Genomic DNA, 23,696 nt, shown 5'->3' with positions numbered 1-23,696 from the left:
CCGCCTTTTATTGCCAGAAATTTTTGGGATTTCTCCTCACCGTCCACGCCGATATTTCCGGTCTAGAGCCACCAGATTTTCCTTAGGGAGAGCCGAATCATTGGGAAGAGTTTTGCAGCGAAGGACTTCGTTGAGAACACAATTATGTTCGCCGTCCCAGGCTGGTCCCTCGAGACCTCTGCTCTCAAGCAGCAGCAGGCCGAAGCGTCCCAGAAGCAATCTTCATCGAAGAGCTCAACTGGGGCTAATAGTACCCCCATCAACAACAGGGATAAGAAGCGCAAGCGCGAAGATCATGTCACCAAGGGCAATGTGGATGAGATGTACCGTCGGCACATCGAGGGCCAGAAACCGACTCCCAAGGGCCAGAAGCAGAATGCGAACAACAATGCCGTGAAGGCTGATAAGAAGCCTAAGAAGGGTGGAGATGGTCAGGGAAAGCAGAGCCAGGCGATGAAAGAGCAGCCCAAAGAAAAGCCCGAGACTACCGGGGAGGAAGGAAAGCCCGCCAACAAGAAGCAGAGGAAGAACAAGAACAAGAACAAGGATCAGCAGCAAGAAGCTTCAACTGAGACTCCAGCTGCCGAGTCCCTGCCGGTTGCTCCACCGAAAACAGAAGCCATTCTTACTCCTCTCCAACAAGCTATGCGACAGAAGCTGATCTCATCCCGTTTCCGCCATCTGAACGAGACGCTATACACGACACCCTCTGCCAAGGCCTTTGAGCTTTTCAGCGCGAACCCGGAACTGTTCGACGAGTACCACGCCGGCTTCTCTCGCCAGGTCAAGGAGTCCTGGCCTTCCAACCCTGTTGATGGTTACATCAAGGCCTTCCGCGGTAGAGGGGCAATCCGTGGCCCTCCCAAGAAAGGAAAGTTCGACAACAAGCGGAATTCCGCTCTCGCGCTTCCTCGTCGGCCCAATGGACTGTGCACCATTGCTGACCTTGGCTGTGGTGACGCCCAGCTCGCCCGTGCTCTGTTGCCTTCCGCCCAGAAGCTGAACCTCAAGCTTCTCAGCTACGATCTCCATGCCCCCGAGGGCTCTCCGATCACCAAGGCAGACATCTCCAACCTCCCATTGGCCGACGGCTCTGTCGATGTGACTGTCTTCTGTCTCAGTCTGATGGGCACCAACTGGGTCTCTTTCGTGGAGGAAGCATGGCGGGTCCTGCGCAGTGACGGCAAGGGCGAGTGCTGGGTCAGTGAAGTCAAGAGTCGCTTTGGCAAGGTGCACCGCAAGAAGGCACAGATTGGAGCGAAGAAGCCGCTCAGCAAGTCAGAGAAGAAGAAGCTCAAGAAGAAGGCCGGTGATGATGAAGGCTCTGACGTGGATGACGCAGATATCTATGCTGAAGACGCTCGTCCGGCTGACAATGACGACGAGACGGATATTTCTGCTTTCGTGGAGGTGTTCCGCACGCGAGGCTTCGTTCTGAAGCCCGAGTCAGTTGACAAGTCCAATAAGATGTTTGTGAAGATGGAGTTCGTCAAGGCGGGTGGTGCTCCTACCAAGGGTAAATATGCCTCGACGACAGGCGCGGCTGCTGGTCCTGGAAAGAAGAGGTTCATTGACAAGTCGGCTCTCGCCGACAAAGGGATGACTGCGGAGGAAGAGGCCGCTGTTCTTAAGCCTTGTGTCTACAAGATCCGGTAGTAGATAGCTGTGATCGGAACTTGGGTGTTACAATTACTAGCCATCTGTATATACTATGATATCATCGGCTGCTTGTTTGGTCATTAGAAAAAAGTTAGGTTGCAATTAAAAGAAGGCCGGGGCAATTAAGCATTCAAAGTCATTAGACGAGGTCGTTGTTCTTTTCTATGGATACCAAGACAATTACGAGTCCGGACAGGACGAACTATTGCTGATATACTCGTTGGCCCATTATATCTTCATGCTTAGAGGCCCTCCTCCCTTATTGGTTGCTGCCCAGCTGCGCAACAGCCCGACCCATCTCCTCATCGTCGTAAATACGGAAGCCCTTCTCCTTAGTCACACTAGCGAGCTGGACATTCTTCGCGTCCAGCTTCTCCTCCATGACCTGCTTCAGCGTCTTGAGAACCAGAGTCTCTGCCTCACCCAGCGTCAAGGAACGATGGTATTCATTCTGCAGCTCCGCCTGCGCACCCTCGCTTCCGGACCCGATAGCCTTCGCATCATATCGGTAGAACGTTCCGGACGGCTCCGCGTGGTATCTAAAACGAGCAGAATCGATCAGTACACACTTTCCCAGTAACTGTCTCACTGCCCCGCAGGTGAGTAAGCAGGTAAACACTCAACATACAGTTGCGGACCATCCTCATCAATACCAGCAAGCAGCAAGGCGACACCGAAAGGCCGACTCATGACGCTCTCCTCGTCATCTCCCGTCTCTCCGAATCGCAGGGCCAGGTCACAGATGGCCTGGGTGCAGCTCTCAACTCTCAACGGCTCGGCGTAGTGGAAGGCATGGTTCTGGCATTCGACACGGGCGTGCTCGACCAGGGACCGGGCATCTGCCTGCAGACCGGACATGGCACAGCCAATGTGTTGGTCGATCTCAACGATCTTCTCGACGGAGGAGGCCTCGAGGAGGCTGGAGGTGACACGCTTCTCGACACCTAGGATAACACCTTCGGAGGTGGCGACCTAGAACTATGTTAGAATTATTGAAGGGTATGAATGTAGTTGATGGTTTCGAGCGGCTTCAGATGTCGTCGGGCAGGAACGGATGCACGTACACCGATCGCTGTTGAGCCCAGCTTGATAGCTTCGAGAGAGTATTCGACCTGGAACAAACGCCCCTCCGGAGAGAAGGTGCTGTTATCGCATGGTTAGACACTGTATGTATTCGCATTGTCATGCAGTAAAGGGTCATCAGAGTCGTACTTGATACCACGGTCTGTCAAGGAAAGCTGTTAGTTAGATGACCGCATCAGAGGGGGAGGTCTGACGGAGCTTACCGTATTCTGAGCGGGCAATGAACATGTTGGATTATGTGGGAGATGTAATGACAATTAGTGGGATGGAGGTAAGGTAGGGAAGAATGGGAGAGAAACGCGAGATTGGGATGTAGGAGATAGAGGGAGGAGGGTAGAGTTGGCAGCAGCTCTTGGGGAAGCTCGGGCGAAGCTGTTGCGGTTGTCTACGCAAGTCCGGCGAGTGCCTGGCGGAGAGGGCGGTGGCTGCCCCAGGCCGCAGTCAGGCATCCACGGGCGACTGTTTGCTTTGCCCGGATGGAACCCAAAACTACGGCTTCGGGACGTGTAGTCCGAGTCCAATGGTTGCTGTTTTCTCCCCAGGATTTGAAATTACACTCGGTTTACTTCATTCAGTGGTGTTATTGGCACAGGCTGCATGATTGTTCCTCCTATCTTCCTCGACCTTGCGGGACCATGTCCGTCAATGAGCGTCGCGCCAGCTACATGAGCGCCCCGAGACCCCGCGTTGCGTCCAACCGCGTCGCCGACGCTGAGAAGCCCGGTCTGCGCAGCGCTGCTTCCCCCTTGCAATCGGAGAATATAGACCATCGCGGGAGCACCTCCAGCCACAAAACCAGATCGTCCCGCGACCAACAACCTATCGTCAGCGACAAGCGTACCGAGCGAATGGCGATGCATACGCGAGACAAGTCCCAAGTCCGAACGAGAAACCCGGTCAAGGAATCGTCCAGTGCAGGCAATCGAGGTGAATTCATGGAGAGGTCCCGATCTAAACGAGGACCCAGTCAACCCGAGGGGGCCAGTCCCAATTCCCGAAAGAAGGATAAGCAACCGGTGGAGAGTCAGTTTCACTTCCTAGAGCTACTTGCAGGTATAGAGATGTTCGCGCGCTAACTATATCTTGCTCCAGCTCCATGGAACCCTCAGGCTTCGTTAATGCCCCATTCCACAGCACCGCTAGCTAGTCGAGTATCGTTTCCTCCTTTGGCTTCCGCTTTGCCTCAGTCGCTTCAACCACCACCGCTTCGTGAGCTCTCAGCCGATGCGCAGGAAAAGGCGATACTGGAGGATTTGCTATACGTCTTTATGGGATTTGAGGGCCAATACATTCATTACCGGTCATATGACCCGACCCAGGAGAAGGACAGGTTGACCGGACCTGCTTTCCAGCTACCCTCCGGAATGGACCCGACCCTAAAGGAACTTACACAATCGACACTGAAGATAGCGACTCATTATAGTGCGCTAGAATCATTTGTGGAGGTACAAAGCCGCGCAGAATACGGAGCAGTCAGCCATGCGCTATGTGCGACGATTCGGAAGTTACTCAAAGAGTACCTGGTCCTCGTTGCCCAGCTAGAACACGAATTACTGAACAACCCGAGCTTCACGCTACATGTTCTTCATTTACACCTCATGCCGACGAGCCAATGTTTGGCTCAGCTGTATACTTTGGGTCAGGAGCTACTTCGACGGAACGGACTCTTAGACCAAGATCTCGACGAGTCAATCGACGATTTTGACGATGTGGACAATATCCTGGAACAACTCAAAGAGGGTGGAGAGCTTGTACCTGGGGCAATGTCTAGCAAGAGAATCTGCAAAGGCGGCAATGTTTTGCGGCTCCTTACTGAGCAACTGACGACATTTTCAGGCGACCCGACCACGAAAGCTCTCTTGGAAAGGCTGCTTCGGGACGCTAGTCGGCCGTACATGACAATGCTTAATGAATGGTTACACCATGGAGGTATCAAGGACCCACATGGCGAGTTTCTTGTTAAAGAGCAAAAGTGGATCAAGCGGGAGAAGCTCGAGGAAGATTACACAGACGAATACTGGGAGAAGCGATATACAATTCGCGAAAACGAGGTTCCACCACAGCTGGAAAGCGTCAAGGACAAAGTCCTTCTGGCCGGAAAGTACCTGAATGTCGTGCGAGAATGTGGGGGCGTCGATGTTAGCAAAGCAGTGAAAGATGTTCCAAAAACCCTCGACGACCCTCGCTTCCTAGAAAACGTCAACGCAGCCTACACGTATGCCAACGCATCGCTGTTGAATCTCCTTCTCACTAAGAACTCCCTTACGACCCGCTTCCGTTCCCTCAAACACTACTTCTTCCTTGATCGGTCCGACTTCTTCTCCTACTTTCTCGAGCTCGGCGCATCTGAACTACGCAAGCCCGCCAAGAACGTCAACGAAAGCAAGCTCCAATCGCTTCTCGATTTGATATTGCGACAGCCCGGGAGTATCGCGGCTCAGGACCCATTCAAGGAAGATGTCAAGGTCCGAATGAACAAGGTCGGGCTCACGAAATGGCTGATGCAGGTTGTCAGCGTTTCCGGTATCGATCAAGACAATCCGGAGGCGGCCATCGAGAAGTACCAGGCACCTACAAGCCAGAGTGCAGAGGATGACAAGGATATACTGGGCTTCGATGCGTTGGAGCTGGATTACTCTGTTCCTTTCCCGCTATCCCTTGTAATCAGTCGCAAAACGGTTCTCCGGTACCAGCTGATTTTCCGACACATCCTGTCACTCCGTCACATTGAAACCATGCTTGTCACATCGTGGCTAGACCAGAGCAAGGTCATTGCCTGGAGGCACAAGTCCTCTGACCGACGACTAGAGATGTGGAAGAGGCGAGCGTGGAACCTGCGGTCCAAGATGTTGGTGTTTGTCCAGCAGCTCCTTTACTTTTGCACGGCGGAGGTTGTAGAGCCCAACTGGCAGAACCTCATGGACCGGGTAAATGGCACTGATGCCGATGGCTCCGAGGTGACTGTCAACGGCACCAAACAAGTCAATCGCACTGTGGACGAGCTGATGCAGGACCATGTGGACTTTCTGGATACATGCCTCAAGGAATGCATGCTGACGCAGGCTAAGCTGCTCAAGGTTTGTCAACAAGCCTACTATGTCGTATCCCTACTAATCATCGTTCAGATCCACCATCGACTCATGACCTGCTGCACCATGTTCTCCTCCTGGGCCACATCCTCTCTTGCGCGTGCGCTTGCTTCAGCGGACCCTGACTTGGCGGGAAACAAAGCCGCTGGTTCAGACGGGCGAGGATATGACCCGTCGCGTATCGACAAGCTGGAGGAGACGCTGAGACGATGCGAGGAGCATTTCAACCGGCATCTGCGGATTCTGATGGACAGGTGCGAATTCCTTTCAAGCTGTTGATGACAACGCTAATGGTAATATAGCTTGAACTACTACGCCGCGACTGAAAGTGTCGTTCTTCTAAAGCTGGCGCACGCTCTAAGCGCGATCAGTAAAGACGACTGAAGCGAGAACCTTACTATCTCCACCGAAAGGTCCCGAGGGTAACCTCACCACCCTCGCAGCTTGCAACAACATTCAAGCCGATGATCCTCCGCAGCAGCGGCGATGTCCAGCACCTAAACACAGCCGTGCGAGGCCGTCCCTGGATGAGGGACTTCTACAGGCCCACCCCGAAGCCATATAGGCCGCGCTTGCGAACAGCAGTTTAGAGACGGATTGGGACTCTCTGCACACAACCTCAGCTCACCCCTTCACCCTCTCCTCTATAGTTTTTTGTTTTATTACCTATGTGTTAGCCACGGCAAGGCTGGAGTATCAGGAAGAAAGACGGACGGACGGGACATGCTTGACGCCCGATGATGATTTGCGAATACCCACTACTCTACTGAATAATGCAATGCAATGAATGACCAGATTATGAACGAACAGAAACACGACTAAAGTTCCGCTCTGAATGATCCATTGTCCGGTTCTATGGCCGTGAGTCAGTAAGGCAACCCGGAATCGGAATCCCTCGGATGGAATCCCCGACCGTGATTGCTGTCACCCAGTAATGAATATCGCAACGCTTACCGGAAGAGCATTAGCTTTGCATCATTTCATTCCGTAGAAGATAAAGATAGTGATAGTAAGCTCGCATCTCTCACCATCTAAGACATGTAGAATATAAGCCCGCGAACCCGGTAGGGAATACATCGGAGAATAATAATAATAAGCACGGTAAGTATTAATGCATCAGATCACCTGCCGGTGACATGATCTCACTCAACGGAGGAATGAATGAATATATGAACCCTTGTATCCCCTCCCTCCTCTTCCCCCTCCCCCTCACTGCACCATCATCGTGACATCCATCAATCTACTTCCTACCATACCATCCCACCTATACAAAACCCCCAACAACCCCCTACCAACACCACCAACATCAAGAATACACAACAATCAAAATGTCCTCCCTCCTCACAACCCTCAAATCCACCTTCCCCCTCCCCATCCCCCAATCCTGGCTCCAAACCCCCAGAACAATCACCACCACCGCATCCCGCACAACCACAACACTAACCACCCTAACAACCCTCCTCCTCCCCCTCCTCTACAAAAACTACAAAACCTACCTATCCTACGGCCCCGGCGGTGCCCCATACAACCTCCTAGGCTGGTTCGGTGTGACATTCCTCCTGTACCCATTCGGACGCAACATGACCAGCACGACAATCTACGAGAAGAAAATCGCGAACGGAGAAACCCAATCATACCTCTCCGAAGATACGGTAGATCTGCTCAACCCTTTGAAAAGGGAGAAGAGACCCGCCGTCGGACCGCATTATGTGCCGCAGCGCCAGGTGGAGGAGTTTGCGGGGGAGGAGGTGAAGATGGTATGCACACACACTTTTTTAGTATCGTATCCTAAGACTGTTAGATGTGGTGGTGGTTGATATGTGAGAGAACTTGGAAGGCTGATAATATGAGTTATGTGTGAGTATAGTACCTCGACTCGCAATTCTACGCCCTCGCAGAGCAAAACCCGCAGTTAGTCAAAGTCGCCGATTCGCGATTAGAGACGCATGCGGGTGCGGTATTCCTCGCCACGGAGGAGTTGGTTAATAGGAACGAGACGACGAGGAAATTGAATGGCGAGTGTGTGCATGTACATCGCTTGAAGGATTATTCGTTGCATATGGTTTTGGCCCCTGCGGATTGTAAGTTTCTTTTTCCTTTTCCTTTTCTTTTTCTGGTTTCGACAGTGATCGGCGTGTTTGTGTTTGAATGAGGAGGAGGTGGACTGGTCTCTTTGTTTTCTGGGCACTGGTGCTGACTTCTGCAGGTAAGAAAGTTTTCGATGCTGGCTGGGGTCAGAGACATGGGTTTAGTGGTGTGAAGATCCCCAGGGCTTTGACGGGCGGGAAATTGATTCAATTGCCATCTGAGTATGTGTTGGTCTATGCGCCAAGGACGAAGGAGGAGGTTACTTTGGTGCTGGGTCTTATGAAGGCCAGTCTGAGGTATTTGACTGGCGAGGAGGTACAGTGAAGAAAGATTATTTCGAAGGAAAGGAAGGACTCGGCAAGGTCGGGTGTGGTTACGTGTAGCATGACCCATTGTATAATACGCTAGTCAAATTTTGTACGCTAAAAAGAAAGAAATAAGCGCCCCTCTCTTACTCTTGTGAACTCATATATTTTTCCTGCATAATAGGGTGGTGATGATCAGGGCACCATGGATTACTAGTTCCGAGACGGACACACTGAGACGCATATTCCAATCCTGAGAACCTTGTAGTGAATTTGCCAAAAACGATAGAACGAAAGCACTTACCTTCCGCACTACATAACGCCTCCTCATCTACTAGATATTCTTCACGATCCTTCAGACTTCAAGTCCGTTGACAGTAGCACCACTGACAACTGCCGCAAGTATAGTGGGCACTGCCCCAGGGCACTAGCGGGCCTAACCGCCCCGTAGATAGGCCCCGACGGCAGGCCTTCCCCTACCCGAAGCTGAACCATGGTTCTGGGTTTGCCGCCAACTATCTGCGTGCCCTGTGCCCATGTCCTCTTCCCATGTCAGACCCGACGGCATGGATGCTCTAATCTCAAGCCCGTCTGACGGCTTGACATGCATGACCTCCCTGTCTGCATGCATGGGTTGCGCTCGGGGAATATCATGGCCACATCAGTGCACGCTCTTGGCACAAAGCTAATGGAACAGACGGGTCGGCCATTTGTCCCCATCGAAGCCACCAGCAATTCGGCTGAATGGCAAACCACGTTTCATGTGTCACCTCTGCGGAGCCCGGCTGTTCGTCACAGGAATGCTTTCTCCTCGGGTTCGAGTGTCCTATTGTACTCGAGACTGGGTCACGGTAGAGGGGAGAGAAAGGAGTCAGTTCCGGATCTGATATGGGGACAGTGCTGTATCGGCCATTTCCCATAACAGTTGTGTCTAAAAGTCTCCGCATCCGTTTAGGTCCCGATCATCTGTCGCTCAGTCGGAATCAGAGTCATTGTTCATTCGCCACGGGAGACGCCATTGGTCTGTCCTTCAGGGGCGGTCGCACGCCAAAAACTCTGCCAGCCTCGACGTGAACCAGCCATCTCAGGTTGCTGTTAGTCGCATTTACTAAGCCCTTAGATCATTGCGCGATACCAAAAGAAGCGGTGAGTGTGTGGATGCAGGGCGAGTGTCATAATAAGAAGGGGCAAGAAAATCCTGCATCGAAATTGGCCGGGCTAGTGGCAGACTTAGCACCTCCCCGACCTTTTAGATTCGCCTACCTGTGCTTTACAATCGTTCAGTAGACAACCCCACCTGTTTCGAGCATTGATGCCGTCATATATTACGTCCCTGAATGCCTTGTATGTTAGTTGAAATCCCAGGTAGTCGCCGTAATGGAGAGTCGCTTCTGCCTTGAAGGTGACAGCGGGACGAAGCCAGGAATCCCGACGGCTCTGCGCCTCCAAACCCCGAGAAGTCTTTGGCCTCCAATAAATGCGACGGGACTAGGTGACCCTAACTTTGAGTCTTTGACTGGCTCCTTGAGTGGAGCTCAAAATTTTTGACAGTTTCAACCCCCTCCGGCCTCGCTTTGCTTTCCCCCCTCCCCTGTGCTGAATATGGTCATACAGAATGTGACCTATGAGCGGCTGAACAATGCAGTTCATTTGTAACGTCCCACCATCTCATTTGCTTGGGTACGGCCTCGCACACTAACAGTCAGGCTCATATCTGAACCAGGTGGATCACAAGGCTGTCATCTATAGTTGCTTGACAGAAAAGATCCTGTGTGTGGCTATCAAGTTCTTAGTTTGTGGCTTAGGAAGTAGACTCACTAGCACTTGGCTTGGCTCATGCGACAGAGCTTCCTTTCCATCTGAGCAGGCACGATACGAGCCTAGTAACAATAACAAACTTTCTGCGCCCCGGTCATCGCGAGGAAGACAGCGCGAATCCTTCGCCTTCTATGGACAAGGGAAACGAGCCGATGAATGGTCAAAGCCATTGTGCCACCGGCCTTCCAGGTTTGCAGCCGGTCGTGGCCTACAGGCTGGGCCCAAGGAGTCATCCTGGGCTGCCCATATGCTTAATCTGTCGGAATTGTTGACCCCTCCGGAAGGGATTATCAGCCCCTCCTTCCCCTGGGCCATAGTAGCAATCTCTCCAATGCCCGAATAAGCATGTATTTGACCCAAACAAGGCGTACACCCAACAAGCCACGAAATAGTGTAGTTGGAGAATGGATTATCCTGAGTCCGGTCTTGCCTGTTCGGAAATACGTTTCAGGACCAACCTGCCAATGATATATGGTTTTTGGTCTTTCTGCCCCCAGACAGATGCTTGGTCCTGCATAGAGCGGAAATTTTCTCTCATCCGTACTAAAACGTACGGACGCTGAGTCCCGCATTGGAAGTACTCCCCCAGCTCGTTCAGCGAGGCCAAGATAGTACTTCCTTGTCTGTGCCCAGTGGGACTTTTATCGCCCTCCGAATTCTGGTGCGTGCCGCATCAACCGCTTTTGGAACATCCACTGAGCACACAGCCTCCATTGCACCTTCTCTCACATTATAGAAACCCCTTTTGCACTGGATTTCTTTTGCCACACATCAACATAACCGCCTCAACGCATATACAGCTACCCTGGGGAACGAAATAACAATGACGTACACAGCCTGTTGCCATAACCCGTGCGTGCTGTCAGGAGAGACTAACCTTTCTTCCATCAACAAGGAGCCCTGACTCGCAGACGGAAAATTTGGACGAGACGTATCGCCACACAATAACCGTTCACGGACGCGAATATCAGCAGTACTCGATTGATAATGAGATATCATTTCAGCCAGTTGATCGTGTAGAAGCCAAGAACGTTGCGCCACAAAAGGCCATGGCTGACTTCCATATCACTAGGATGAGGCGAATCGACTCGAGCTCCAGAATAAAGTCTTTAACAAGATCTTTGATAGTCGGCTGATCTTCCCGCGAAACTGTGAGCCTCAAAGAGTTCTTGATTGTGGTCACGGCGCGGGGTCCTGGGCTATCCAGGTAGCAGAAGAATTTCCAGAATGCGAGGTTAGATCCGGACAAGTAGTGCTGTCATTTTCTCTGAATGACTAACGGCATAACTGATTTGAAGGTCATCGGTGTTGATATATCCCCTCATATGATACCAGATGACGACGATGAGGATTTTGATGTGGCGGAAAACTTGGAGTTTCAAGTAAGGCTCCTTCTCTCCTGACACCTATGAGTGTGCCTTTGCACAGTGCCAGAGCACACAATTTTTCTCAAATATGAAACCTATGTCTGTCAAACTGTCCGCATCGAGATGAATCTAATCTTTGATTCCGTAGGTCGACGATCTGAACCGCCCCTTCACCTTCCCCCCTAAATATTTCGATCTCGTCAATTCGAGGATGATGGCAACAGGTATCGATGGATCCCGATGGTCGTCATACATACAAGACATCAAAAGGTCCGGTTGTAAGGAGCGGGCCCTAGGGTCACGGATACTGTGAAGATAATGCGAAACTGACTTTAAGGTGAAATAGAGTCTTGAAACCAGGCGGGTGGGTGCAGTTGGTCGAGATCTACTTCAACGTCCAGTCGGACAACGGTTCGCTCACGGAGAAGCACGCATTGAGACAGTGGAGTACAAAGCTCATGAGCTCAGTGGAAGACGTCAAGGATCTTCGTGTAGGCACCCGCCTGAGAGATCTCCTGCTAGCAGCAGGGCTGAAGGAAGTCGAATCCACGATGATACCTGTCCCCCTCTGTGAATGGTCTAGCGGTGAGTTCTTCCAAGCCAGTTTTAGTGGATAGAACTGACAATCCAGTAGAACCGAGGATGCGAGACATAGGCAAAGCCACCCGCAAGATCACCAGACACCTGCTCACTGCAGTAGCACTCTATCCCTTGACCCAACGCCTACACATGTCGCACGATGAATTTCAGCAGCTGATCGACCAAGCACAAAAAGAAGCGGAAAACCCGAGCCTGAAAACATATTTCCCTTTGTAAGTGGGTCGTTCGAATGGTACAGACTGATGCTGACGATTCAGGTACGTTGCTATCGGACGAAAGCCATTATAGAGGGCCTTATGGTTGGAGTAGCGGTCTTGAGAATGCAGATTGGGGACGCAGCAGATCGGGGATGTCGTTGGGATGCATGATGGGAACCGGTACTGTTTGGGTATTGACTTCGAGGCTGGAGTTCGAGATAAGCTAGACAATGCCCAGCCAAAGAATCCCCTTCAAACATTTTCCTCCGCAATAAGCTTTCATCTGATCAGCAGATAGAGCCCCAGTATACTGTCACGGACTTCCCGACAACTCCTCATCCCAGTGATCTTCTTTCGAAGCCTGTTGAGACGCCAGGAAGCTTCCTGACGTTTTGGATCACCGTGATCGAGTCCTGCCGGGCACCAAAGCCGTCTCAGGTCTTGAACAAGCATAAGATTGCCGGAGTAATGATTCAAGTGGTACTGGTGAAAGTGATGGCGTTCACGGAAATATCTCGAGCGCTGCACTAACGGATTGGGTTGGGATCCGGCTGGACTTGGCTTCTACTAAATCGAGAATAGGAAGGAGCTATGCGGGCAGGACAAGAAACCATGCTCGTTGCAACTGGCTGGACAGGTGAATGGAGAGGCAAACGAAACGCGGCCATTTAGTACCATTACTGACGACCACCGATGAGGGGAGTGATGGGCCAGCCACACCCCACCAAGAGGGAGGTGCCGGTGGTAATCGGGTGGCTCAATTAGCTCATCTTGGAAGGTAAATTGCGGATATTGAACGAGTCATGAATGGGGAGGGAAAGAGCAGAGCTAACACCCCAGGAATGACCATGAAATGATGGAACCTCAAGGTTCAGGGACACAAAGGGGTAAACCAGGGAGGAAGAAGAAAACAAGATTTACGGCGACGAGAAGAGTAGGAGGAAACAGCGTTTCGGGACGGAACCAGAGCCACGGGACCAGGTGTGCCTGAGTCCTGCCCACAGACTGACTCGATCAGAAATGACCGCCCCAAGATAAGCTCAGGCCCAGATGTTCTCCTCGCAGCAACCCGCATCTGAATAATAACAGTTCGCGAGGTCTTTTTTCATGAGCACATGGGGCAAGACAATGGTTTACGCAGTCATTGCCTGCCCGTCCTCGATGGATCGAGCCCCGTCGCCCCATTCGGGGTGCTCCTTTGGCTCAGGACGCGATGGTAGCCTTGACCTATCCTACCAGCAGAAAGGACTCTTCTTGCTGAGTATGTACCGGGGCATGTACCTTGCTCTATTACTACAATAGACTGGTCATGAGAGCTTACTTGGCGTTTCCACCTACTGATCTCCCTCCATCGAGTCCAACTTTAGAGAGCAGACTGCCGCACAAGCCCCAAAGATACCCAGGGAGCGCTCTCAGGAGCCATTGTCAACCAACCATGTTTGAGGAATGCTCAATGGCTGCTTCAAGCCGAGGAGCGATGATAACAAATCCATCTTATCCCGAGACTTGCAGTCAGGCCGAAGCCATACAGCTATCTATTTTCATGGTATGAACACCGATCCTTGTTGACCCGCTTTGGCGATGGGCCCAAATGGGTCGGGATCAGAGAATAGCAGCACGTCGCTTAATTAAACGGGGGCTTCTCCGTAATTCTACGAGAAAGTCGCACCAACCACCAAGATCTGATACATCGAATCACCGTATCATATCGATTGGACAACCAAAAGCGTCCCTTACTGCAGCTGGTTCACCCGTCAGACATGCTGGACCTCTCCTTGCGCGATGGATGCCTACAAATAATAGTGAATGATCAGAAACATGCCCCATAGCCCAGACCGTAGTGACGCCGTAGCCACCCGTAAGAGCCTCCATCAAACAGACGCTCGATCATCATCTCAGTCGCGCTTGGGCGCTTACGGCGGGAATCTTACACACAGGCCTTGATGCCTTATTAAAACCTTAATTCACAGGCATCAATAAATTACCCAATCGGGTAAGCACCCGCGGGGACTCAGAAAAAGTTGGCCGCCATTCGATCATCAACTCCAAGTCTCTCTCCATCACCGTCGCAGATCACAAGAGCCACCCCTGGACTCATCATGCCTTCCACCTACAAGAGGGACAAGCCGTGGGACACGGATGACATTGACAAGTGGAAGGTATGCTCTACCACGCGAGAATACAAACATTGAAAGTCTCAAAACTAGGCCGAAACTAACTGCAAATTTGTTGCGACCAGGTCGAACCCTTCCAACCCGATGACAATGTCGCCGGTAGTTTCGCTGAAGAATCTTCCTTCGCCACTCTGTTCCCCAAGTACCGTGAAGTCTACCTGAAGGAAGCATGGCCTGTTGTGACAAGAGCGCTCGAGAAATTCGGTATTGCCTGCACGCTGGATTTGGTCGAGGGTAGCATGACCGTCAAGACGACCCGAAAGACGTTTGATCCTGCTGCGATCCTCAAGGCCCGTGATTTGATCAAGCTGTTGTCGAGAAGTGTGCCGGTGCAACAGGTAAACAACCCTGGATTATGATTCTAAGATTACCCAATAAATCAACCTACTAACACATCAACAACAAAATAGGCTCTCAAAATCCTCGAAGACGACGTCGCATGCGACATCATCAAGATCCGCAACCAAGTCCGCAACAAGGAGCGCTTCGTCAAGCGTCGTCAACGTATCCTCGGCCCCGGTGGATCCACCCTGAAAGCCCTGGAGCTGCTTACAAGCACCTACATCCTGGTCCAGGGTAACACGGTCGCCGCCATGGGCCCTTATAAGGGTCTCAAGGAAGTCCGCCGCATCATCAACGACTGCATGGCCAACATCCACCCCATCTACCACATTAAGGAACTCATGATCAAGCGCGAACTGGCTAAGGACCCCACCCTGGCGAACGAATCCTGGGACCGCTTCCTGCCCAACTTCAAGAAGCGCACGCTGTCCAAGCGTCGCGTGCCGTTCAAGGTCACCGACAAGACGAAGAAGGTGTACACTCCTTTCCCTCCGGCACCGGAGAAGAGCAAGGTGGATCTCCAGATCGAGTCGGGCGAGTACTTCCTGTCCAAGGAGGCGAAGGATCGGCAGCAGAAGGAGGAGGTCATGGAGAGACAGCGGTTGAAGCGCGAGGAGAAGATGAAGGAGCGCGAGAAGGCGTTCGTGCCGCCCGAGGAGCTAGACGCTGCGGAGGAGAAGAAAAAGGAGAAGAAGGAAAAGAAGGAGAAGAAAGAGAAGAAGAAGCGGAAGCGCGACTCCGAGGCCGCGGATGTAGATGGCGACGAAGGTGCCGAGAAGAAGGAAAAGAAGAAGAAGAAGAAGTCCAAGTCGAAAGAGGATGCGTCGGATGGCGAGGCGTGATGCTGCTGCTGCAGTTGCTGCCTCACCCTTCTAACCTGATATCCTCTGTCGGTCTCTGTTTTCTTTCCTTTGCTTCGGTTATCACCCTTCGTATACTACGTTCGATATATAAGGCGCTTAGGCATAGCATGGGCTGGAGTTTTCTTTCACTTTATTCTTCTCACTTATGCCCCTTGCTGTTATTTGGGAGGGGGAAACAAAAAAAGCCTGTATTGAGTGGGATTGGTCATGTATAACTTACTGAGTTGGGAGCTATTAGTCTTCCCAACTGGCTTTATCTGATATGGTACCAGAATTAAATAGTTTATGATTGTTTTCATACTAGCCAACCCACATCACTCGTACAATCCTCATCACATAATATTCCCCAATCAGCCTAACCAAACAACTTCTACTAAGTGTCAAATACATAACCAAAACCCTCACCACCCCACCCAGAAAACCTACTCCTCCTCCACCTCCTCCTCCCTCCCCTTCAAAAAAGCCCTCTGCTCCTCCCTACTCACGCCCAAATCCAAGAACACAACCAAGAACCCAAAACTAAGCACACTTAACGCAAAAAGAAAGTAAAACGGCGTGGAGCTATTCCCCGACGGCGAGGCATCAATGATGGCGCTTGAAACGAGCGGGCCAATAAACGAGGACGTCTTGCCCACGATACTGAACAGACTGAAGAAGAGGAATTCGTGGCCGCGAGGCGTCACTTCTGATATCATTATCTGGGAGTAGCTGTACCACGGGCAGACGAAGAGGCCGTAGTAGGCTTGGTAGAGCTGCATCGTTGTCAAAGGGGTTAGTTGTTGGAGAGAAGTATGTATGTCGTAGTAGTATATAAGTGATGGACTCACCCAAACCTCCCACAGATGGTGGAAGCCGAACTTCTGGGTCCAGATGCCTATCATGCCCCAGCCGTCGAGGAGGATGATGGCTATGGCGATCAAATTGAACATGGTTTTGGTGCTGAGGTTGAGGCGTTTTTGGGCGTACCAGAAGGCGTAGATGCCGATGGCTTGGGCTGCGATGCCGACTAGGAGGAGGTAGGTCAATTGGAGTGTGTTGTAGGAGACGATGCTGTTTTGCAGGGTGGATATGACGGTCACTGTGGTGTTAAGGGAATCGCCGAGGAGGAAGTAGCCTGTAGGGTGTATGTCAATGGTCTGAGGGTGATATACGGCATGAGTGAAGATATCCATACCAACAAGATATATAACGCTCTGTTTCAACTTCCAGACCTGCCTCGCCGCATGGACGAGCTGCTTCAGCCCAGCAAGGACAATATTGCTCCCCTGGGGATCCTGTCCTGGGCGTCTCTTCTCCAGAATGAACCACGGTAACGAAACGAGAAGCCAAACGCCACTAGCGAAAGCAATAAGGACGCTTAATCCCCAATTATTGTTGCTCTCACTAGCATCGACGTTCAATGCGAACATAATCCCCACAATGACAGCTAGCACGAACAGCTCTCCAACCGATTGCACATAGAAAGCGATGTTGGCAAGCTGACTACGCTTCATGGTGTCGACATGGTCGTACTCGTCTCTGGAGATACTTCCCGCGACGTATTGCTCCGCGACATCCTTCATCTCCTTCGTGTTCCGGGCGAGACCCGGAAACGCTGCCGTCCAGAACGTCAGCGTGGTCTGGTAGGCGATCAGCCCGACGATGTAGAGTCCAACTCCGACGTGCCATTTGTCGGCTTCGTGTACACCCAGCCAAGCGAAGCCAATGGCGTATGCGACGACCGATAACACGATCAGGATGTTGGGTCTCCAGTTGCCAAAGTCTGCGAAACTGCCGATTATGAGGAAGAGGACGACCTGAATGGCGAAGGAGATGCCGTTGCTTAGCAGGACGATGCTGTCTATGGATCGTTGTCTTCCGGCAAAGTATAGGGTGCCTTGATCGCCTGCAGCCTGGGAGAGGAGGTTCTGGCAGGCAGTGGGTGCAAAGTCGGTATTTGCTGTTAGCTTTCTTCCTGGGAAAATGGCCGCAATAAAAGATGGTGGCTTACTGAATAGAGAAAGGCCATTGTTGCCAATGTAGTAACTGATAGCTGTTGTTTAGTACCAAGTACACGGAATATTGTCTATAACGCACGCATAATAAGCCCAGATCTCCCATCTGGTGGTGCGAAATTTGTCCTCAACCTGGTCGGGCGCAACTCGTTGCTCGACATCTTTGTCCTGGTCCAGTTCTTGCACCACGTTCAATTCTTTAGGGTTGTGTTCATCTCGAGGAGGTGGATGATTGGTGGAAGAGTTAAGAGAAGCCATTGTCAGGATTGCTTGACAAGCTCACCCTGTCACTCTGTTCTGTGAATGAGAATGCACGCTTGCAATGATCCTGGAATGTAGCGGGGGTCGACCCCGCGCGCAATTCCCCGGACGAACCAGTAAAGCGAGGCAGATAAGCCGATAAGACGATCACACCAAATGCGGGTTGTGAAGGCATTCCGGGCCAGCTGTGTCATTTTGCAGTCTTTTGAGTGTGTGGTCTCTACAACTGTCTTCTTGGACACGATGGTCTGGAAGGAGATGCTCAAGCGGCTGGTATTCTATTGAGACACATGACTTTCTGTGTCTATCTACAATAAATGTTATAAAAGAAGTAGCATTATATACACGCGGGATGCTTTCTACAAGAATATGCTCGCCAAGCTCACAGCTTGGCTTGCCCACTTTCTATCGATGCCCAGCCCTGCTCATCAAGTTTCTGATAGACTGTACCATTTAGCCAGTACAGCTTATCACCACCCCAATCTGTCCGAGGGTCCCAGCCCTTCTTGGTCAACGCTCCTTTGGCTTGTTTGAACGTAACTCCCGTTTCCACCCTGAAAGAGGTTAGCAAGGCCAAAGTCTTATAGAAGGCAGAAAGCTACTTACTTTTCGGTGAGTCGGACAAGACGTGGGAATGCATAAGATGGCACACCCTTCTTCTTCAAGTCCGAGTAGAGTCTGGCCATGAGACTTTCCTCGGTTGCGGGAGAGGCATCCTCCAGAGTGATACCAGCCGCGCCGGCTTGACCATCATACCTGATACTCTTTGTTAGCTATCTTGCCATAGTGTGATTTCTTAGGCCAGGGACAGTCTTGGTATCATACCCGCTCAGTTTCACGCCGTAAACAACCGCATCATGGACGGATGGTATCCGACAGATGTGATCTCTAATCTCTCCAGCGCTGACATTTTCTCCCTTCCAGCGGAAAGTATCACCCACACGGTCCTGGAACCGGACCCAACCATCGTGATCCCTCACAACCAAGTCACCAGTGCGTTGAAAGAGGTCACCCTTCTTGAAAACGTCCCGCAGAAGCTTCTTCTCGGTCGCATCCTCATTATGCAGGTACTCAGTCAGCAAGCCGCGGCTCTTGACCCGACCGATCGCCTCTCCCTCTTCACCAAGCTTGGCCGGTACACAGAATCCCGTCTTAGGATCACGGTAGGGCATCTCCGTCTCGGTATCGTACTTGACGATGAACGTATCGTCCTCGAAGCGTCGCTTAATGGGACCAGAGAATCCCACCTTTCCAGCACCCCACGCTCCTTCACCCCAGTTATCAAACTTGGCCACGCCTTCCGTTGACCGATAGAACTCGCGAATCTCCGGGACTCCAAAACGTTGGCGGAAGCGCTCCCATATTTCTCCGCGCAACCCGTTGCCACTCGCAACAATGCAGTTATGATCACGATCATAAGGGGAAGGGGGTGTTGACAGCAGATATCTGCAGAGCTCGCCGATGTATAGGATGCGTGTGGCTTTCGAATCATGGACGTCCTTCCAGAATTGAGAAGCGGAGAACTTGCGCCGAAGGCAAAGAGTGCTTGCATTTCCGACTGAATAGCAGAGACCAGTGAAGAACGCCGTACCGTGGAAAAGTGGAAGAGGGGAGTATGTGCGCAAGGGGTAGTATTTGGAGCGGTCATCGAGGTCGGTTGTGTTAGGGTTAGACGTGACAAGAGCCATCATGTTGCGGATGGCACAGGCCTTGGGCTTGCCTGTCGTTCCCGAGGTGTAAATCAGCGAGGTCAAATCGCTGATGGATCTCTTAGCGGGGGTTGTCGCGGTCGGTGAGTATTGTTGTAGATCTGAAGGCGTGATCACTTGGATTTCTCCCGCAGAGCTGCTGTCGAAAGACCCTAGGTTCAAAGCCAGATGAGGCAATTCGGAACACACAAATTGCGACAGGTCGGGCGTTGAAACAATGAATTTGCTTCCGGATACGTTCAGGCAATGGGTGAATGTATCATCTATTCAGAGCATTGTCAGTGAGTAATTGCCTCAATATGTGTACAAAGAACATCTAATTCTCATACCGCGCAGATTGGTGTTAATGAGAGCAGCAACAGCACCCAACTTGGAGAGTGCATAGATTGTCACCACCATCTCCGGGGCATTCGTGGTGAAGACGCCCACAAAATCCCCGGCATGGATGTCCTTGGTGTGAAGCAAGGACGCAAATCTATCAACAACTATAGGCACAGTTAGTCAAAAGAGCACACAACCCAGTAATATACGGAGCTCACATACGATCTTTCAGCTGGCTATAAGTCCACGTCTTGTGTTCAAACCACAAGGCCTCGGCTGCACCCTGTCCGTCAACTTCCACCACCCGTTCCAGCATCTTATACAGCGTGGCGGTATCGCCCAGCTGGGCAATCCGCTGACCCAGGCGATTTGCCCATGTTCGTTCTTTGTATAGCAATGAGAGATCGGTCGAGATAGAGAATTTGGCGTTGATGTATGCCCCTGCAGCGGCGGAAAGAGCCGATGCAATTGCTATGGAGGGGCCACCCAATTCGGAGAAGTACTCCATGTGGAAGATGATGCTGTGGTAAGAATTTCTGTATGCTGGGAAAGAATACCGATTACAGAAGACAAGGAATGAACTTCTTCTGATGTCTCACACTCAATTGATGAGACGAGTTCAAGTCAATTGCGGGCAGATATCGAATTCGGACATTCAACCCCACATCAGGAAGAGTTTCGATTACAAAAATATAGACATAGCTCCGCTCTGATACGGGGAAGTGGGCAAATATAGGAACAGAATTGTGTCATGAAAATCCAAGCGCTCGGAATCTGGGGTCGGGACGTGAGCCACCGAAAGCTGCCGTCCAGTGGTGGGGATTACTAGTGTTGACTACATACACTTAGTCCACTATTGGTATGTACTTTGTAAGCATGCCTGGAGAAAAGCAAGCAGCGGCAAAAGAATGTTGAATTGGCTTCCGAGAGATGGCACGCGAGGCGTCAATTGGAGGGCGCCTTTCCCACGCGCTCCGCATAGATAACGCGCGGGCGCAGGTCCGAGCCGGATTTTCTTTGCGTTCTGCAATGCAGTTGAGATTCATCCTATGTGCCCATACACCTTCAAATGTTCTGTAGGGATACTATATACATATATACTCCGTGTCCCCAATTTTTCTGTCATATTCACATCTGAGCACAACCTGGCGGTCTTTTCTGACCTTGATAAGTGAGTATAACCCTAGACATGGGTATGAGTCTTCAGCAAATCCGGGGAGGCAATTCTGGACGCTAAACCGGCCCGTCATTGACCCACACAATTAACCGACGGTAATGGCGCTGTATTGGAGACCATCTTACCGGAGGCAGAGAGTGGCCAACTTCCCGCAATACGTGCACTCTCTAGGAAAAGGACCGACAACCGAGGCGTTGGGGGTGACGGTATCATACCGCCGTGTAACCAAAAGGCGGCATTTCTTTCGGCTGCCACTCACTCGGCCTTTGAAACCCCCGGCTGGGTCTGCAGGCGTTTGATACCGAGACGAGTTTCGGCTCGGTGGTTTTTGCCCAGTAATTTATTGTATTGTCTAACCTTGGGGTTTCTGGGAGCCGCGGTTGTTCTTTTGATCCCCGTGTTTGCCCCAGGTTAATAATAAGTAATTGATGGTTGTTCTCTCCGAGATACGTGGAGTATAGCTAATCTCTCTTCTTTTCTTATTCCTTATATTCTCCTTGTCTGCCACATCTTGAAAGAGCTGCTCCGTTTTTAGAAGCAGGTTCGTATCGGCATTCATACGAGGAAAGAGAAAAGAAGCTGCCCAAATCATGTCTTCCGCACAGCAACGATTGACCTCGATCGCAAACCAGCTTTCGGGCCCCGGTGCGGCGTCTGGAAAGCAGAGAGTCTTGTCCAAGAACCCTGACGATATTGTATGGAATGCGCACTCTATTCGTCTTTGGTATAACAGAAACTAACAAGTGGCAGGTGATTACACTGGCCGTTCGGACCCCGCTCACAAAGGCCAGAAAGGGCGGCTTGAAAGACACGAAACTCGATGATCTTCTCATCTCGTTGCTGACGGTATTGTCTTCCCACCCTCTTCAGCGCCGACATGTTCTCCGTCTCATATAACTTCTAGTCCGTCCGCGAAAAATCGAATCTTGACCCCAATCTTGTCGAAGATGTTTGCGTTGGAAATGTGCTGTGCCCCGGCGCAGCTTACGTCGCTCGTTCAGCTGTGCTAGCCGCCGGATTTCCGGTCACAGCTGCTGCTTCGGTCGCCAATCGATTCTGTTCCTCCGGATTGCTCGCCGTCCAGAACATTGCCAACCAGATCATGGCTGGCTCTATCGATGTTGGTATAGCTGTGGGAGCTGAGAGTATGAGCACCAACGCCGATGGTGGCTCTCCCGAAATGTCCTCCAAGATCATGAACCACCCGATCGCCTCGCAGAATATCCAACCTATGGGACAGACATCCGAGAATGTTGCCTCACAGTTCAACATTACCCGTGAACAGCATGACAGGTTTGCCGCCAACAGCTACCAGAAAGCCGAGCATGCCCAGAAGGCTGGATGGTTCAACGACGAGATTGTCCCGGTGAAGACGGTGATTAAAGACCCCAAGACGGGCGAGACCAAGGAAGTTGTCGTCGACCGGGATGATGGTATCCGTTACGGTACCACGGCTGAGTCTCTAGGCAAGATCCGCTCTGCGTTCCCTCAATGGACGCCTAGCGCTACTACAGGCGGTAATGCCAGTCAGATTACCGATGGTGCTGCCGGTCTCATTCTCATGAAGCGATCTCGCGCCCAAGAGCTCGGTCAACCCATTGTAGCTAAGTTCTGCGGTGCTACAGTTGCAGGCCTGGAACCTAGAATCATGGGCATTGGTCCATCGATCGCCATTCCCAAGATTCTTTCCAAGTTCGGTCTGAGCAAGGACGATATCGACATCTTTGAAATTAACGAGGCATTCGCCTCAATGGTAAGTGGTCATCTCTCGTCCGGGCCATGACCACTCGCTGATTTTGGTATAGGGAACGTATTGTGTCCAGAAGCTGGGCCTGGATGAGGCCAAGGTTAACCCCCGTGGCGGTGCCATGTAAGTTTTGAATCGCCGAATCCAAGCCTCATCATGCTGACGATTAGCAGTGCTTTTGGCCACCCTCTGGGCTGCACAGGAGCGCGTCAGGTGGTGACCGCCCTTTCGGAGTTACGCCGACAAAACAAGAGGATCGCTGTTACCTCGATGTGTGTTGGAACGGTAAGATGTTCTATAAAGTTGTGCACCCTGCAGATGTCGAACTTCAGGCTAATAATTTTTTATAGGGTATGGGCATGGCTGGTATCTTCGTCTCTGAGCATTGAGCGTGATATGATAATAATATTGATATTATACCTTGTAAATAGTAGCCTTCACAATGACGATTCTACTTTCAAGTTGATTTGGAAAATCATCTGGGATTCACTTTGACCCACTTCAGGCCTATAAGAACCAAGGACGATTGCGGTGCAGTGGTGTTGTGTGGATTAAACAAAACGTACCTTTTGTTATCTAGATATATGGACGTTGTAAATCGATAACGGCTGCGCTTCATCCGGGGCGGTGGGTCATCCCCATGCCATGAGGGCTTCGGACTCCATAACTTTAGTGAGACGGGTAAGACATCCGTAGGGCCCATCGAAAGACAGCGAGGTCACGGAAAGAAAGACAGAACCATGATACAGTCCTTCGGCATGCATTTCCTTGTGTTCACTTCATGGTATGTTTGAGATAGGGATCCATGGGATCTGATGATCTAGGACAAATGGTTCCTAGTGCCAAAGTAAGGTCAGGCGCTAGTCCATCACGTGCATTCCCAATGCGTCCGTCGTCATCGG

At 51.4% G+C, this 23,696-nt stretch overlaps 9 protein-coding genes across 9 annotated transcripts; 6 read left to right on the top strand and 3 right to left on the bottom strand.

Moving 5' to 3' along the window:
* The first annotated feature begins 28 nt into the window (after positions 1-28).
* On the top strand, positions 29-1,835 carry BO88DRAFT_400285 (25S rRNA (adenine645-N1)-methyltransferase). The gene has a single exon (XM_025705523.1). The coding sequence runs from the start codon at positions 145-147 to the stop codon at positions 1,654-1,656; it is 1,512 nt and encodes a 503-aa protein (XP_025568411.1). The 5' UTR covers positions 29-144; the 3' UTR covers positions 1,657-1,835.
* pup2 (proteasome core particle subunit alpha 5) lies at positions 1,788-3,114 on the bottom strand. The gene is made up of 5 exons (XM_025705522.1): positions 2,946-3,114; positions 2,872-2,884; positions 2,724-2,802; positions 2,288-2,631; positions 1,788-2,198 (listed from the first exon to the last, which is right to left on the bottom strand). The coding sequence occupies exons 1-5, from the start codon at positions 2,968-2,970 to the stop codon at positions 1,919-1,921; spliced, it is 741 nt and encodes a 246-aa protein (XP_025568410.1). The 5' UTR covers positions 2,971-3,114; the 3' UTR covers positions 1,788-1,918.
* Positions 3,115-3,268: 154 nt separating this feature from the next.
* On the top strand, positions 3,269-6,613 carry BO88DRAFT_378038 (gamma-tubulin-complex subunit SPC97). The gene is made up of 4 exons (XM_025704427.1): positions 3,269-3,765; positions 3,835-5,819; positions 5,868-6,085; positions 6,134-6,613. Exons 1-4 carry the CDS (start codon positions 3,378-3,380, stop codon positions 6,213-6,215), a joined length of 2,673 nt encoding a protein of 890 aa, XP_025568409.1. The 5' UTR covers positions 3,269-3,377; the 3' UTR covers positions 6,216-6,613.
* Positions 6,614-7,050: 437 nt separating this feature from the next.
* Positions 7,051-8,364, top strand: BO88DRAFT_400281 (uncharacterized protein). Its single transcript, XM_025705521.1, has 3 exons — positions 7,051-7,588; positions 7,699-7,912; positions 8,038-8,364. Exons 1-3 carry the CDS (start codon positions 7,160-7,162, stop codon positions 8,241-8,243), a joined length of 849 nt encoding a protein of 282 aa, XP_025568408.1. The 5' UTR covers positions 7,051-7,159; the 3' UTR covers positions 8,244-8,364.
* Positions 8,365-8,876: 512 nt separating this feature from the next.
* On the top strand, positions 8,877-12,297 carry BO88DRAFT_328751 (class I SAM-dependent methyltransferase; the record flags this gene model as incomplete). The annotated part of the gene is made up of 8 exons (XM_025702572.1): positions 8,877-9,011; positions 10,909-11,058; positions 11,115-11,276; positions 11,341-11,424; positions 11,558-11,679; positions 11,756-11,994; positions 12,041-12,221; positions 12,267-12,297. The coding sequence occupies 8 exons, from the start codon at positions 8,877-8,879 to the stop codon at positions 12,295-12,297; spliced, it is 1,104 nt and encodes a 367-aa protein (XP_025568407.1).
* Positions 12,298-14,305: 2,008 nt separating this feature from the next.
* On the top strand, positions 14,306-15,751 carry BO88DRAFT_355108 (ribosomal RNA assembly protein mis3; the record flags this gene model as incomplete). The annotated part of the gene is made up of 3 exons (XM_025703696.1): positions 14,306-14,365; positions 14,446-14,718; positions 14,791-15,751. The coding sequence occupies 3 exons, from the start codon at positions 14,306-14,308 to the stop codon at positions 15,562-15,564; spliced, it is 1,107 nt and encodes a 368-aa protein (XP_025568406.1). The 3' UTR covers positions 15,565-15,751.
* Positions 15,752-16,031: 280 nt separating this feature from the next.
* On the bottom strand, positions 16,032-17,858 carry BO88DRAFT_355106 (MFS transporter; the record flags this gene model as incomplete). The annotated part of the gene is made up of 5 exons (XM_025703695.1): positions 17,662-17,858; positions 17,576-17,610; positions 16,760-17,524; positions 16,413-16,699; positions 16,032-16,337 (listed from the first exon to the last, which is right to left on the bottom strand). Coding segments are annotated over exons 1-5 (1,569 nt in total), but the record flags the coding sequence as incomplete, so codon positions are not given.
* A 315-nt stretch (positions 17,859-18,173) lies between these two features.
* On the bottom strand, positions 18,174-20,584 carry BO88DRAFT_355104 (putative bifunctional fatty acid transporter/acyl-CoA synthetase (FAT1)). The gene is made up of 5 exons (XM_025703694.1): positions 20,093-20,584; positions 19,879-20,034; positions 18,666-19,812; positions 18,447-18,596; positions 18,174-18,394 (listed from the first exon to the last, which is right to left on the bottom strand). The coding sequence occupies exons 1-5, from the start codon at positions 20,376-20,378 to the stop codon at positions 18,223-18,225; spliced, it is 1,911 nt and encodes a 636-aa protein (XP_025568404.1). The 5' UTR covers positions 20,379-20,584; the 3' UTR covers positions 18,174-18,222.
* Positions 20,585-21,410: 826 nt separating this feature from the next.
* On the top strand, positions 21,411-23,246 carry BO88DRAFT_400276 (putative peroxisomal 3-ketoacyl-coA thiolase (Kat1)). Its single transcript, XM_025705520.1, has 6 exons — positions 21,411-21,742; positions 21,798-21,893; positions 21,952-22,800; positions 22,853-22,917; positions 22,968-23,079; positions 23,145-23,246. Exons 1-6 carry the CDS (start codon positions 21,638-21,640, stop codon positions 23,181-23,183), a joined length of 1,266 nt encoding a protein of 421 aa, XP_025568403.1. The 5' UTR covers positions 21,411-21,637; the 3' UTR covers positions 23,184-23,246.
* Positions 23,247-23,696: the final 450 nt, after the last annotated feature.

The sequence above is a fragment of the Aspergillus vadensis genome, assembly GCF_003184925.1.
Source record: "Aspergillus vadensis CBS 113365 unplaced genomic scaffold BO88scaffold_1, whole genome shotgun sequence".
Classification (NCBI taxonomy): domain Eukaryota; kingdom Fungi; phylum Ascomycota; class Eurotiomycetes; order Eurotiales; family Aspergillaceae; genus Aspergillus; species Aspergillus vadensis.
The sequence above is the reverse complement of the archived record's forward strand: the minus strand, read 5'-3'. Positions and strand labels throughout refer to the sequence as shown.

Bases quoted from the DNA above. Each gene is read 5' to 3' on its own strand.
- BO88DRAFT_400281 (XM_025705521.1), top strand. From the start codon at position 7,160: ATGTCCTCCCTCCTCACAACCCTCAAATCCACCTTCCCCCTCCCCATC. The intron at 7,589-7,698 runs GTATGCACACAC...GTGTGAGTATAG, and splicing joins CGGGGGAGGAGGTGAAGATG to TACCTCGACTCGCAATTCTA. The intron at 7,913-8,037 runs GTAAGTTTCTTT...TGACTTCTGCAG, and splicing joins GGTTTTGGCCCCTGCGGATT to GTAAGAAAGTTTTCGATGCT.
- BO88DRAFT_355104 (XM_025703694.1), bottom strand. From the start codon at position 20,378: ATGGAGTACTTCTCCGAATTGGGTGGCCCCTCCATAGCAATTGCATCG. The intron at 19,813-19,878 runs GTATGAGAATTA...TGCTCTGAATAG, and splicing joins CATTAACACCAATCTGCGCG to ATGATACATTCACCCATTGC. The intron at 18,395-18,446 runs GTAAGTAGCTTT...AACCTCTTTCAG, and splicing joins CTTGTCCGACTCACCGAAAA to GGTGGAAACGGGAGTTACGT.
- BO88DRAFT_378038 (XM_025704427.1), top strand. From the start codon at position 3,378: ATGTCCGTCAATGAGCGTCGCGCCAGCTACATGAGCGCCCCGAGACCC. The intron at 5,820-5,867 runs GTTTGTCAACAA...ATCATCGTTCAG, and splicing joins CGCAGGCTAAGCTGCTCAAG to ATCCACCATCGACTCATGAC. The intron at 6,086-6,133 runs GTGCGAATTCCT...ATGGTAATATAG, and splicing joins CTGCGGATTCTGATGGACAG to CTTGAACTACTACGCCGCGA.
- BO88DRAFT_400285 (XM_025705523.1), top strand. From the start codon at position 145: ATGTTCGCCGTCCCAGGCTGGTCCCTCGAGACCTCTGCTCTCAAGCAG.
- BO88DRAFT_400276 (XM_025705520.1), top strand. From the start codon at position 21,638: ATGTCTTCCGCACAGCAACGATTGACCTCGATCGCAAACCAGCTTTCG. The intron at 21,894-21,951 runs GTATTGTCTTCC...TATAACTTCTAG, and splicing joins TTCTCATCTCGTTGCTGACG to TCCGTCCGCGAAAAATCGAA. The intron at 22,918-22,967 runs GTAAGTTTTGAA...GACGATTAGCAG, and splicing joins AACCCCCGTGGCGGTGCCAT to TGCTTTTGGCCACCCTCTGG.
- pup2 (XM_025705522.1), bottom strand. From the start codon at position 2,970: ATGTTCATTGCCCGCTCAGAATACG. The intron at 2,632-2,723 runs GTACGTGCATCC...ACATAGTTCTAG, and splicing joins TGGGCTCAACAGCGATCGGT to GTCGCCACCTCCGAAGGTGT. The intron at 2,199-2,287 runs GTATGTTGAGTG...TGCTCGTTTTAG, and splicing joins GATGAGGATGGTCCGCAACT to ATACCACGCGGAGCCGTCCG.